Raw genomic sequence first — 14,062 nt, 5'->3', positions numbered from 1 at the left:
GCCGCCCCCCCCTTCGATGAAACTAAGGCACAAAGATTCCTTCAGGACCCAAACGCTGCTTTCGAACCGGAAAAGCTCACTCGGAAGCACTTTCTCGTCAAAACAAGATGGCGGCGCCCAGCAAACTGGCGGCCCGGTAGAAAATAATCCACGGACCGGTACCGGTCTGGGGCCCAGTGGTTGGGGACCCCTGCTTTATAGCAACACCATCTCAGGGTTTCTGGCTCCTGCCCATCAGCTCCCACAACTTTGTGAGTGCCTCCAAGATGGAAAGCAGCGCAACCACAACAACTGTAGCACAGGGGCTGTGTAGCAGCGCCGATGGCCGCTGACATGAAAAGCAGCACTTTGGATATTCTTGCTTTCTTCCTAGAGACTGGGGAACGCCCTCCCTCGCAGTGCTGCCCACTCGCAGGTCAGGCAAGGCGGGGAGTGCAGGAGGTGGAGAGGAGGAGGAATTCGTTCATCCTCTACAGCGGGGGTCTCAAACTCAAGGCCTGTGGGCCAAATCTGGCCTGCAGGATGCTTAGAACTGGCCCTTGGGGCCAGTCTAGAAACAGCAAAAGACCGTCCTCGTGGTGCCTCTGCCAGCAAGAATGGAGCTTTGGGGGGGGGGGCGTGTGTGGCTTCCCCACGCCCCGTTTTTGCTGGCAGAGGGTTGCAGGAGGCAGTTGCCCCCGAAAACGGGGTGTGGCCTCCCCAAGCTCTGTTTTTGGTGGCAGTGGGCTAGCAAAAAAACCAAACTAAGCGTGAAACAAAAGGAGAAATGTTTCCCTTTTTGCGTTTGAGCTTGCAAGAAGGAACAGGAAAGGGGAAAGGGAAAGAAAAGGAAGGGACGATGGGGAGAGAGTAAGGAAGAAAAAATAAGGAAAGGGAGGAAGGAAGTAAAGGAAGGAAGGAAGAGGAGATTATAATGAGAGTGAGGGAGGGTCTCAGGGAAGTCCTGCCTTAGGACTTGGCCAGCACAGGTGCCGCTGACACAAGTGATGTCAACTGGCCGCACCTACCCCAGCCACGCCCCTCCAGGCCCCCCGAGGTCAAACACAACCCTGATGCGGCCTTCAATGAAATCAAGTTTAACCCCCCCCCCGCTCTACAGGGCCGTGTGGATGTGGGGGGGAGAAGGTGGCCATCCCTACGGGCAAATCTGGAGCTTTGTGGGCGTGTTCCATGCTGCGTACGGAAACACAACCTTGTGGGAGATGGAGACGAACACAGCTCAGGGGCTCCACACCGATTCCCCAAGGGATACACCTCCCTCTGCTCACCTGCATCTCCACTGTTAACCCTCCTTCTGGGGATGGCCTTGACCCGGGCGGGCAGAATGGAGTGAGGCTTGTCGTATTCTGATGCAACGACGGAATAGGATCTTTGGAAAACGGTACGCTTTGCAAGGTCTGTATCCGTAATGGGACTGGTCTCTAAACTGGAAGAAGAACAGAAGCAATTCCAATTTTCAAGCCCTGGTTAAGCACACAAACATATATACAAGAGAGCTGCTTTTAGATGTTCCTTAGGAGAGTTCTCTGTTGTCAGAGAATATGTCATTCTAGTGACAAACTACAATCAGATACTTAAGAGGGAAGAATAAACATTCACCATTAGGTAGGCAGATAACCATCTATGTCCCCGCAATCGATGCCCAGTCTCTTCCTTCAGAAAAGTGCTGCATTGGGTTTTGCTCGCCTAGTGCGCATTTGAGCATTTTAGAGCAGAACCTAAAAGTCATCCGACCAAACGCTTTATTTAGGATTACATGAGTCTTTTTCCACGATCAGGCACTGAACTATTACTTCTTTCAAAAAAATCTCCTGGTTGAAAATTGTTATGGTAACAACAATTAGCACATAAACTCGAGCCTGAATTCTGTTCAGCTCAGGATTGTCTTCCTTTCAAATAAATATGGCAGCATTTAGCAATCGCAATAGCACTTAGACTTATGTATTGCTTCACAGCACTCTGTAAGTGGTTTACAGAGTCAGTATATTGCTGTCATGTCCCTGTCGGAGGGGGAGGATGAGCAGCTGACAGGGAGTGGAGTGTGGCTCCATTGGCTGTGGAAGAAACTGGGGAAGGGCAAAGGCCGGCTGGGCACAGCATGGGAGAGGTAGAGCAAGGCAGAGGGAATTTGGAGAAAGACCCAGGCTCACCCGCTCTTCATCCTAGGGCATGCAGGGAGGAACGGAGAAGGGAGCAACGCGAGTTGTGTGGCTTACGGGGGAAGAAAGGGCCCCAATTCCCTTCATTAGCCTGAGCTGGGAACACAGTGTTTAAAAAGAGGAGTTGTGCACAGCCAACTGTTGAGAGCAAATTGTGAATTATCTGGTATCGTTGAAGCTTTTCTGGGTTCCTGGCGTTTCCCCAACTGTGTGTGTTTTACTGGCCTTTCAAGTCTGCAATTCCTTCTCCTGCCCTGTCAAATTAATTACTGAACTGTGGTTTGTGTGGATTTTTATTTACAGTTTGTATGTAGTTTGTTTCGGACTGAATTTTCTCCACTTAAAGACTATTCTTGGGAGTTTTTTCTCCAGCCGAAGGTAACCTTGACATTGGGAGCAAAATTGGAGATACTAAAGGGATACTAAAGATTCTTACTTATGTGATGGTGTTGCCTTTGTGCCACACCCCAGGTCATCACAATTGCCCCAGCAATCTGGGTTCTCATTTTACCAACCTCGGAAGGATGGAAGGCTGAGTCAGCCTTGAACTGGTCAGGATCGAACTGCTGGCATGCGGCAAAGTTAGACTACAGTACTGTATTCTAACCACCATGCTACCACAACTCTTTGTAATAGATCATCATACATTAATATCAAAATGGAGTACCTTGGTGGCATGGATTTCATGTTGCTTTCTGGCTCCTCAAATACATTAGGACTGGCATCCGGCGTAACGGATATATAAGGCGCAGGCACTGAAGTTGAACGCAAATACCTCATCTCATCTTGAAAGAGGTTGTCGTCTTGATAGCCCACAAAGTTTTCGTGATGATGCCTGACCCCAAAAAATAATAATAATGCACATTGGTAAAATCGAAGTGTTTATAGCCTGTTAGCAGCTGGCCCTTAAAAAGGGGAGTTGTGTTGTGGCCTGTTAGCGGCTGGCCCTTCCATCAGCCGAATCAGATGAGGAGGCGGTGTGGGAGTCAGGGTCAGCAATCAAGGCAACCTGAGAGCTCCGAGGGCGAAGAGGGAATGGAGCTGTCAGAGAGAGAGAGAGACAGAAGTGGAGCATGCGCCGTCCATTAGCCCTCAGATGGAGAGTCAACAGCCCCCAGGTCTGGAGGTGGCTGATAAGGAAGAGGAGGAACAGCTGCGTCCTGTGCCTAATGCACGGGTGCACAGAAGGCAGAGGAGAGGAGAGCAGTGGAAATCCGTGGGCTGATCCTTGGGAAGGAAGAGCTGCCACTGCTAGTGAAGCTCTGGGGATAAAAGGCAGGGGGAAGAGATGAATAGGTGTGGCAGACAGCTATTCATCTCCCTGCCGGACAGACTTGTCAGCCTGCAGTGAAAGACAAACTTTTTGCTGGGGCAACTGGCGCTCCTAATAAAGGAATCATTGTTTCAACCAGAGAGGGTTTGTCATGTTTGGGGAGCTGGGTCAGAACATTGGGGATGCAAAACCTTCCAGTGAGACAGAGCGTTGACGAGAATATGGGAAGGTCATCCTAGACTGGTATCCATAAAACCGCATGGCTGTGTCCACATAGCACCCAGAGTTGAGATCAGCTCTTTCCCATTGGATTTAGTGATTCTCATAAACATGGACATAAAAAAACAGCTCCACTGCTCTTACCTGGCTAAAGTCTGAAGATAGAGGCAAGGCATTTTCACGGGAAGATCTTCAGAAATGCCTTCCTTGACACTGGGAAGCTGGGACTGGAATGGCTTGGATGGGTGGTAGCACAAAATAGAGGGTTCAGCGGCACTGCTCAAGGCCAGCAAGAACAGGGCGTTCCCTTTGATCACTTGGTGGGCTTCCATGGTGGGCAAGGCACGGGGGGTCTTCACCTGGGTCGGCTTCCTCCTCGACTGTTTGACCTATCAAGGAGTAAGTTGAGAAAGGCTGATCTGAGAGCAGAGCCCAAGCAGGCCTCCGGTGCTCAAAAGTGATAAGTTTACATGTCTTGGATGCAGAGATCTGCCCTCTCTGTCCACAAGGGACCTGCTTGTCATGTGAACCTGTGAAACTGGCTCTTGGCCAAGGGTCCTCTTTCTAAGGACCTGGGCCCCAGGGATTGGGAGGGGGGGTCCTGGATTTGGGCCAGAATCCTTAGAAGATTAACCAGCAGGAACCAACTGGCTTGGGAGAAACTGTCATGCCCCTGTCAGAATCTGATTCGGAGGAAGTCGAGCAGCTGACAGAAAGTGGGAGTGTGGCTCCGTTGGCTGTGGAAGAAACTGGGGAAGGGCAAAGGCTGCCTGGGCAGAGCAGGAGAGAGGTAGAGCAAGTCAGAGGGAATTCGGAGGAAGACCCAGGCCCAACCCCTCTTCATCTTAGGGCACGCAAGGAGGAAGGGAGCAATGTGAGTTGCGTGGCTTATGGGGGAGGAAAGGGTCCTGATTCCCTTCCTTAGCTACAGCTGGGAACGCAGTGTTTAAAAAGGGAAGTTGCGCACAGCAAACTGTTGAGAGCAAACCATGAGTTATCTTTGTTTGTCGAGGCTTATCTGGGTTCCTGGTGTCTTCCCCAATGTGTGTGTTTTGCTGGCCTTTTAAGTCTGCAATTCCTTCTCCAGCCCTGTCAAGTCAATTACTGCAGCATGATTTCTGTGGATTTTTATTTACAGTTTGTATGTACTTTGTTTTCAAACTGAATTCCCTTCACTGAAAGACTGTTCTTAGGAGAGTTTTTTCTCCAGCCAAAGGTAACCTGGACATTGGGAGCAAAGTTGGAGGTACTAAAAGGGATTCTTCTTACTTATATGACTGTGTTGCCTTTGTGCCACGCCCCTTTGAGTCATCACAGAAACAAAGAAGATCTACCTTTTCTCTCGCTGCTGCCTGCTTTTCACGGAGGTATTTTTCTCGGCACCGATCACAGACAAGGTACCAGGTGCTTCCTCCTATGCCACCGTCGCCACAGTTCCCGGCCCATCCTCCGCAAAAGTGTCCGATGCTGTTGTAGCCCTGTCCGTCTGCGTATCGGCCACAACCTTAAAGCACAGATGGTCACCTTAGAGAGAAAGATCTTACCAAAGCCGCTACTCAATCAAGCATTCACAAGAGGACCCTCTCTCTGATGCTCAACTGCTTCGGTGCAAGAAAGCTGGATTGAAACATTTCTCCCAGATCCATCCCTGAAATGGATGCTCCTTCCTTTAACAAAGGCATTAAGGGGTGATGCTTTCAACCCCCATTAAAACCTCCAGTACTGTAATTGGCTGCATTCTGGATCCAGAAGAAAGTGAAAACGTTAATCAATTGTCCTTTCTAGTGAACATTTTCATTTCTGATCTAAGATGAGGTATATTTAAAGGGATTCAATTGACACAAATCGACCGATTTCTGTCTCGGCAACTATTACAGAAGTTTAACGACGAAGTAAAACAAGGGTACAGTCAAGATTCGCCGGGAGATTTCTGGACCACACTCAAATGTGAAGGACCAGAGATGTTGGGTTCATGGAAACTTCTGCCCTGAGAAGAGAAAGGGGAGGCCTCTTCGATCCTTTGGGTTGAGGTCTGCTGTCTCTACAGCCTGAGCCTAATGCAAGAGGGATGGTTCAAGACAAGGCAAGACTTTATGGTGAACTGACAACACACCTGTGGGCATCCCCCTCCCCTACTTTATACAGGTAGTCCTTGACTTACAACACTTCATTTAGTGACCGTTTGAAGTTACAACGGTACTGAAAAATGTGACCATTTTTCACATTTACGACCGTTGCTGCATCCTCATGGTCACGTGGTCAAGATTCAGACGTTTGGCTACCAACTCTTATTTATGACAGTTGGAGCCTCCCAGGGTCCTATGATCCCCTTTCTCGACCTTCTGTTAAGAAAAGTCAACAGGGGATGTCTGATTTAATTATCAATCATGTTACTAACTTAACAACCGCACTGATTCGGTTGTTTGGAACGATTGAGGCAAGAAAGATAATAAAATGGGGGCAAAACTCACTCAACAACTGTCTCGCTTAGCAACAGAAACATTGAGCTCAATTGTGCTTGTAAGTGGAGGTCTACCTTATACATGACCGTAGAAGGCATGATAAAATTTGAGAGAAAAATCTGACTGCCTCCCTCGGTTACAGGTGGGACAGTTTTCCCAAAAGACTCCCACCGCGGTTATTTTTTTAACCAGCAGGCCCTCTTACCTGGATGCGCTTGTCTCATGTGATAGGTCACCGGATACGGGTGAGACTCCCCACACAATTCACATATGGTGTCTTTCTCAGGACGCTCCCCGGCAAGCTGAGCCATTTCCCCAAAGAGATTTCCCCTGGGTCTGGCCTCCGCCTTCTCCTTCTTCTTCTTCTCCTTTTTGGACTTCTTGTTCTCTTTCTCGTTTTCTTTCTTCTTCAACACCGCACAGGACCCAGGGCTCGGGAAGATCATGTTCTGGGAGGCCGCCTTGATGGTTGCCAGAGAGATGTCTTCCCAAAAAGCGACCAGGTGCTGCAGCGTTAGCGGCAGAGGCGACTTGGTCTTCAGTGGGGGGTGGCTGGAGCTATCGAAGGGGGCTGCTTCCGACTTCCCGTCCTCGCAGCGTTCGTGAAGAGGCGGCTCTTTCAGCATTGACAAGACCTTGTTCTTATTGATGCTCCCCATTTTGGAGATGTCAGGCCCGTGAGGAGATATGTTGAACATGTTGAGGGCAGAAGATATCTCTAGTGAGTGACGGTTCTTCAGCTTGGTTTCTTTCTCTTCGGCTGGCGCCTGGCTGAGATTGCTCCGGATGGGCGCGTGCTCTTTGGAAAGCTCAGGGTTGAACTTCAGAAAGGAGGAGCAGGCCATTGCATCGTGGACGATGCCTTCGTGCCACAGGAAGGATGCAAATACGGTCCTGGCGCACTCGGCAACCGAAGGAGACATGGCTGGTTTGGCTGGCTCTACCGACCGGGCTCCTTCCCCTTTAAACAGGCAGACGGACCTCTCCTTTTTGGGCCTGGCATGCCTGGTGGCGCACTTCCGGCCTGCTTTGGGAGATGCCCTCGTGTCCTGCTCCTCTTTCACAGGGGCCTTCCCTATGCTGAAGTGAACTTTGTTCAAGCCCTCCTCCAGGCTGCTACAATCAGAGCTGTCCTCACATACGGTGTTGGTCACGCTGCTCGTTTTCAATGTGCTGGACGTGCAGACCTCGACCACTTCGCTGTGAAGGTTTTCTTGTACCACGTGAGGGGAAGGGGCTCGGTTTTCTGAGTCACTCCCAGATCTCCCTTCCTTGGGGGCAATTTTGGGCTTGGGCGAAGTGGACCTTCCCCGTATGGGCTCAGTGAGGGGCGCCTTCTTTTTGCGAAGAGTATCTGGGTCCAGTGTGTAAGAATCCGATTTAGACCGTTCCCGAGGAGGGTCGAGCTTGGTTTTCACCGGGGCTGAGGGTTTCTGAGGAAGGGGCTTCTCGTGAGGTGAGGATGACCGCCGAGATCCGGCGCCAGATGTGCAGGATTTCCCCGAAGAGGCGGTCTTTGGAGAAGGGGCTCGAGTTCCTGGGCCCGGGGACTCTGCCCGAAGGGAAGGCACCGTCCTCCCCTCAGATCTTAAGGTCTGAAGCGTGTTGTGGTTTGGGGACAATGACCTGCTGTGGGAATCGGACCTCAGCTTGGCAGTGTCCGATTTCAGCATCAGAGACTCACTAGCTGACAGGCTCTCTGTGTTCCTAGGCTTCTTCTGGTCGGCCACAGTGTGGCTCCAGCGCCCATCTGATTTAGGGATCCTGCCTTCCCCCCGGTATTTTAAGGCCACATCCACCTTTCCTGCCGGAGAAATTGATCTAGCAGCTGCTGTAAAATTCAGCCTGTCACCTGTACAATAAATGTTATAATTGGGTTAAAAAGGAAAAATTAATAAAGACAAACTTTACCACATTGACTCATCACAGAAATTCATTTCTCAGTGTTCTCACGCCACCAGAAAACCAACAAAACTGCGACAGAGGAGTTTCCAGGACTATAGGGAAGAAAGAAAAGTGTTGACACATAGTTTTATGGTCAGAGTCCAAAGTAAAATTCAGTTGTGCAAATTTTGAGCTTCTGTCCCTCAAAAACTGCTTCTTGGCACCAGTTCTAGAATTACAAGATGACAGAAGAGATGGTAGCAATAGGATTGAGAGATCCAGAGGGGATCGGAAACCTCTTTCTATTTGCAAGAGACCCATCTGGATTTAGGAAACCTTTGACGACCAGCTGTCAACCTGCTCACATCTTAATTACACAGGCTACCCACTCCAGGGCAGGAAAGGGAAGTGTCCTTCTCTTGTGCCAGGATGAACCCAGTTACGGTCAAGAATTGGGGGTGGTTTCTTATAACGGGCACATCACTGTGCATACTGGAAGGAGAGAAAGGATATCTGTCTGGAATCAGGCTTTAGGCCTCCGACATGGGTTCTCTTGGCCCCCTTGCCTTATTGTTTCAGAGAATCTGACCCAAGAGAATTGGGGAGAATTGGGCAGAACCACCCATATTTTCCCAAAAATAAAGACCCTGTGTAATATACACTGCTCAAAAAAATAAAGGGAACACAAAAATAAGACATCCTAGATCTGAATGAATGAAATATTCTTATGAAATACTTTGTTCATTACATAGTTGAATGTGCTGACAACAAAATCACACAAAAATTATCAATGGAAATCAAATTTAGCAACCTGTGGAGGTCTGGATTTGGAGTGACACTCAAAGTTAAAGTGGAAAAAAACATTACAGGCTGATCCAACTTTGATGTAATGTCCTAAAAACAAGTCAAAATGAGGCTCAGTAGTGTGTGTGGCCTCCACGTGCCTGTATGACCTCCCTACAATGCCTGGGCATGCTCCTGATGAGGTGGCGGATGGTCTCCTGAGGGATCTCCTCCCACACCTGGACTTAAGCATCCCCCAACTCCTGGACAGTCTGTGGTGCAACATGGCATTGGTGGATGGAGCGAGACATGATGTCCCAGATATGCTCAATTGGATTCAGGTCTGGGGAATAGGCGGGCCAGTCCATAGCATCAATGCCTTTGTCTTGCAGGAACTGCTGACACATTCCAGCCACATGAGGTCTAGTATTGTCATGCATTAGGAGGAACCCAGGGCCAGCTGCACCAGCATCTGGTCTCACAAGGGATCTGAGGATCTCATCTCGGTACCTAATGGCAGTCAGGCTACCTCTGGCGAGCACATGGAGGGCTGTGCGTCCCTCTAAAGAAATGCCACCCCACACCATTACTGACCCACTGCCAAACCAGTCATGGTGGAGGATGTTGCAGGCAGGAGAATGTTCTCCAAGGTGTCTCCAGACCCTGTCACGTCTGTCACATGTGCTCAGTGTGAACCTGCTTTCATCTGTGAAGAGCACAGGGCACCAGTGGCAAATTTGCCAATCTTGGTGTTCTCCGGCAAATGCCGGCAATCTTGCACGGTGTTGGGCTGTAAGCACAACCCCCACCTGGAGACGTGGGCCCTTATACCACCCTCATGGAGTCTTTTTCTGACTGTTTGAGCAGCCACATGCACATTTGTGGCCCGCTGGAGGTCATTTTTCAGGGCTCTGGCAGTACTCCTCCTGTCCCTTCTTGCACAAAGGTGGAAGTAGCGGTCCTGATGCTGGGCTGTTGCTCTCCTATGGCCTCCTCCACATCTCCTGGTAACGCCTCTATGCTCTGGACACTACGCTGACAGACACAGCAAACCTTCTTGCGACAGCTCGCATTGATGTGCCATCCTGGATGAGCTGCACTACCTGAGCCACTTGTGTGGGTTGTAGATTCCATCTCATGCTACCACTAGAGTGAAAGCACTGCCAGCATTCAAGAGTGATCAAACCATCAGCCAGAAAGCAAAGGAACTGAGAAGTGGTCTGTGGTCACCACCTGCAGAACCACTCCTTTATTGCAGATGTCTTGCTAATTTGCTTTCCACCTGTTGTCTATTCCATTTGCCCAACAGCATGTGAAATTGATTGTCAATCAGTGTTGCTATCTAAGTGGACAGTTTGATTTCATAGAAGGGTGATTGACTTGGGAGATACATTGCGTTGTTTAAGTGTTCCCTTTATTTTTTTTTGAGCAGTGTATATATTTTTGCCACCAAAAAAGGCACCAGATCTTATTTTCGGGGGATGCCATCCACTGACTAACCTCATTTTCGTCCCCGGTCTCCTTTTCGCTGTCAGAGGCCTTCAAAAACTTCTTTTGTGGCCGGTAAGGCTTTCCTGAAGGCCTCTGCAGCTGATAACAGAGCTCCGGATCGATCTGGGACTCTGTTATCAGCTACAGAGGCTTTCAGGAAAGCCTTCCCGGCCTTGCTGGCTGCAGAAGAAATGGGCCAAGACAGGTATCGGGGTGTGCGAGGCCTGGCTACAACTGTCCATAGGTAAGTAGTAGGGCAGCTCCACCCCCACATCCCCATCCTAGTTTAATTTTTATCAGTCCACTCTGGAGTGGGCAGGATCTTAATTAGGGCTTATTTTGGGGGGCAGGGCTTATATTGGGCACATGTGTAAAAAAAACAAGCCAGGACTTACTTTTGGGATAGGTCATATTTTCGGGGAAACAGGGTCTTGAGGGAGGGAAAGGGGGGAGATAAAAATGGCTCACCTGGAAGCTCCTCAGATCTTTCAGCTTACTTTGGAATCCAATGCAGGATTGCTTTTGTAGACATCAGATAAAAATGTTCCACATTGTTCAGCAAAAAAGCTAAAAGTCTATGGAGCTTCTCATTCATCGGATTCATGGTTGTCCCTAAGGTGCCTTTTATTTTAAAGGCAAGTGGACTTTCTGATTTTTCTTAAAGACTTCTCATCCAAGAAACTTCTTCAGTTCTAACTTCTTGGATGAGAAGTGAAATGTCTTCAACAAAAATCAAAAAGTCCACTTGCCTTTAAAACAAAGGCTCCTTTGGGATGCATAGCTGAAAGATGTCTATATGCATATTTTAATAAACATAAGAAATACAAGATGCTGAAAAAATAAAAAGTTATTTCAAGACTTTAGGAAGCATTTTCTTCTCATTCAGTAGTAACCTACATAATATATCCTATCAAAGCAGGAATTGCCAAACTGATTTACAAGAGTTACACTATTCAGTGCTGATATTAACTTGTTCTTAACTTGTTAAAGATGACGACTTCGCATGATTTCAAAAAGGGCATTGTACCATTTAAAATTAAAGGAAGCATGTTATCAAGTAGGGAAAGATAGTTCTCAATTTGATCCCACCCTTTTCAGCCGCTGTACTGAACAATTAAATCAGACTATAAAGAGATCCATTTAGAGAGAAGGCTAAGAGGACATTCAGAATCTTATCGTGTCCATTCACATGTAGACAAAAAATGTCTCTGGACATTCTCAGTCATCCAGGTCAAAGCTGTCCCAAAGTTATTTTTTCAAGAGGCAAGTGGACTTTCCTATTTTTCTTTGAAGATGTTTCGTTTCTCATTCAAGAAGCTTTTTCAGTTCTAACTGGATGGAGGGGAATGAAAGGATTTATACTCCTTGCCGACAGCTGGTTATTTGCATTCTTTTTAGAGTGTCATTGAGGCCACTTGGAGGTTTGTCTGTATCCAGCAAATTTGTCATGCCTATGTCGGAATCCGATTTGGAGAGGTGGCCAAGCATCTGACAGGGAGTGGGAGTGTGGATCTGTTGGCTGTGGAAGAAACTGGGGAAGGGCAAAGGCCAGCTGGGCACAGCACAGGAGAGGTAGACCAACAGAGAATTTGGAGGAAGACTCAGGCCCACCCCTTCTTCATCCTAGGGCATGCAGGGAGGAACAGAAAAGGGAGCAATGTGAGTTGTGTGGTTTACGGGGGAGGAAAGGGCCCTGATTCCCTTCATTAGCTGCAGCTGGGAACACAGTGTTTAAAAAGGGAAGCTGCGCACAGCAAATTGTTGAAAGCAAATCGTGAATTATCTGGTATTGTTGAAGCTTATCTGGGTTCCTGGCATCTTCCCAACTGTGTGTGTGTTGGTGGCCTTTCAAGTCTGCAATTCCTTCTCCTGCTCTGTCAAATTAATTACTGAAGCGTGATTTGCATGGATTTTTATTTACAGTTTGTATGTAGTTTGTTTTCGGACTGAATTTCCTCCACTTAAAGACTGTTCTTGGGAGTTTTTTCTCCAGCCGAAGGTAACCGGGACAGTGGGGACAAAGTTGGAGATATTAAAGGGACACTTCTTGCTTATTCGACTGTGTTGCCTTGTGCTACCCCTTGGATTATCTTCATCAATCAAGCTTCTTTTAAGAGAAGCAAAACATCTTCAAAAAAAAATAAGGAAGTCCAGTCACCTCTTGAAAATAGCTGGGACAACTAGACAAGAAGAGTTTCTTCACATTCTTCAGGTTTGCACCGATGTGCTGCCTATGGTGTTTGGGTGTTAAAAAAGCAGAGGCCCATGCTGTTGCTTGTTGGAAAAACCTCTCCTTTATAGAAAAAGCCACAGTCTGACATTTCAGCCAAGCCACTCTGAGCCTACACAGAAGCATTTTGGAGCTGAATGGAATGAGATGGACTGGCAGGAAAGACCCTCGCGTCCCAGGACAGAGCAGCCTTTCCCCGCAAAAGGGTCTCCAGCAGCATGCATACCCACCCTGGAGCTTGTATGAGAGAGATGAGAGGGCGGAGGCAGGCACGGGAGCATCGCTACTTTGGTCAATGCGCTCACGACAAGCAAGGCCGCGGGATGGAGTTTCTAGAGGGGAAGACAGTGGCACAGAAGGAGCACAGATTGAATGGGGAAGAGAAAAGCCAAGATAAAAGCAGCAAAGCAAAGCAAAACCAGAGCTCTCCTTAGTTCTAGGTTGCTTCTCGATTAGTTCCCATCCATTGTTTCTTGTCTTCTGGTGCTTTGGAGAATAGCTTGACTCTCTCTTCTTTGCGGCAGCCTCTTAAACATTGCAATACTGCTCTCATGTCACCCCTAGTCCTTCTTTTCATTAAACTAGACATACCCAATTCCAACAATATGTTTTAGCCTCTAGTCCCCTAATCATCTATGTTGCTCTTCTCTGTACTCTTTCTAGAGTCTCAACATCTTTTTTACGTTGTAGTGTGGTTTCTAGGGCATTATGGAAAAACCTACTCTTAGAGGAGCAGCAAATATTTTAGGAGTCTTTAGCCATGGCTCAGGACACAATGCAGACTTTTTTTTCCCTGCGTCTTTTTATTGGCCAACTCTGGGAAAGACCATATAGCCCAGCGTTATTTTGAATATTTTCTGTCTTTAGGTAGGAGCACTGTTGTCTTAGGGTAAGTAAGAAAAACAAATTAAAAAAGGCATTAACTGAACGACAATCATCTGCTCTTTTGAAGTAGGATCAGCTGCTTCTGTACATTTGTCTTTTAGATCCTTCCAGGTCAATCTTGCTCTCTGTGAACCAAAGAGAAAGAGGACTTCCAGAAAGAAAAAGCTCGTCTCTGCTAATGGAACAGGAATGGAACAGGCAAGGGAACCAAGATTTTGGGTTTCCACGAGAGATTCAGGCGGCCCTTTCATACCTTCCAAAACAGAAATGTTCTTTTATGTTCGGCTAAACCACAACCTTCTTTGGATCAGGGAGGTGACCGATCATACTTGCATAAATGTCAAAATGAAAAAACTTCTGCTGAGTTTCCTAGTAGCTGGTCTGTACAACTGTCCTTGTCTTTTAACAAGGATCTTTAAATCGCTTCCTGTATCCTTTTGTGGTTCCTTCAAATTCAGAACTTGTGAGTAGAAAGTACTTAAAGATAAGTAAAGCTGCCTTGGAATCACTTAATGATCCTCTAATTAGAGTTTGACTCAAGATGTGCAAGCAATAGGCACATCTCAATCACAACCATTGTGAATCCAAAGCCTTACTTTACAGTACAGGTAGTCCTTGACTTATGACCACGATTGAGCCCACAATGTCTGTTGCTAAGCAAGAACAGTTGCTAAAT

At 47.7% G+C, this 14,062-nt stretch overlaps 1 protein-coding gene across 6 annotated transcripts in view; it reads right to left on the bottom strand.

The window, feature by feature from the left end:
• The window catches only part of MYCBP2 (MYC binding protein 2), a 134,793-nt gene that overhangs the window by 27,067 nt on the left and 93,664 nt on the right, over positions 1 to 14,062 (bottom strand). For 5 of the 6 annotated variants that reach the window (XM_087938006.1, XM_087938007.1, XM_087938008.1 and 2 more), the window contains 5 exons: positions 6,319 to 7,965; positions 4,986 to 5,155; positions 3,796 to 4,040; positions 2,827 to 2,994; positions 1,269 to 1,426 (listed from right to left, as the gene is read on the bottom strand). In XM_087938006.1, coding sequence (XP_087794132.1) covers positions 1,269 to 1,426; positions 2,827 to 2,994; positions 3,796 to 4,040; positions 4,986 to 5,155; positions 6,319 to 7,965 — 2,388 coding nt within the window. Of the gene's footprint in view, positions 1 to 1,268; positions 1,427 to 2,826; positions 2,995 to 3,795; positions 4,041 to 4,985; positions 5,156 to 6,318; positions 7,966 to 12,731; positions 12,834 to 14,062 lie in introns of all 6 variants that reach the window. The other variant, XM_087938011.1, reaches the window with a different exon arrangement.

The sequence above is a fragment of the Pseudonaja textilis genome, chromosome 8 (assembly GCF_049901715.1).
Source record: "Pseudonaja textilis isolate UNSWEBS1 chromosome 8, rPseTex1.2, whole genome shotgun sequence".
Taxonomy (NCBI): domain Eukaryota; kingdom Metazoa; phylum Chordata; class Lepidosauria; order Squamata; family Elapidae; genus Pseudonaja; species Pseudonaja textilis.
The sequence above is the reverse complement of the archived record's forward strand: the minus strand, read 5'-3'. Positions and strand labels throughout refer to the sequence as shown.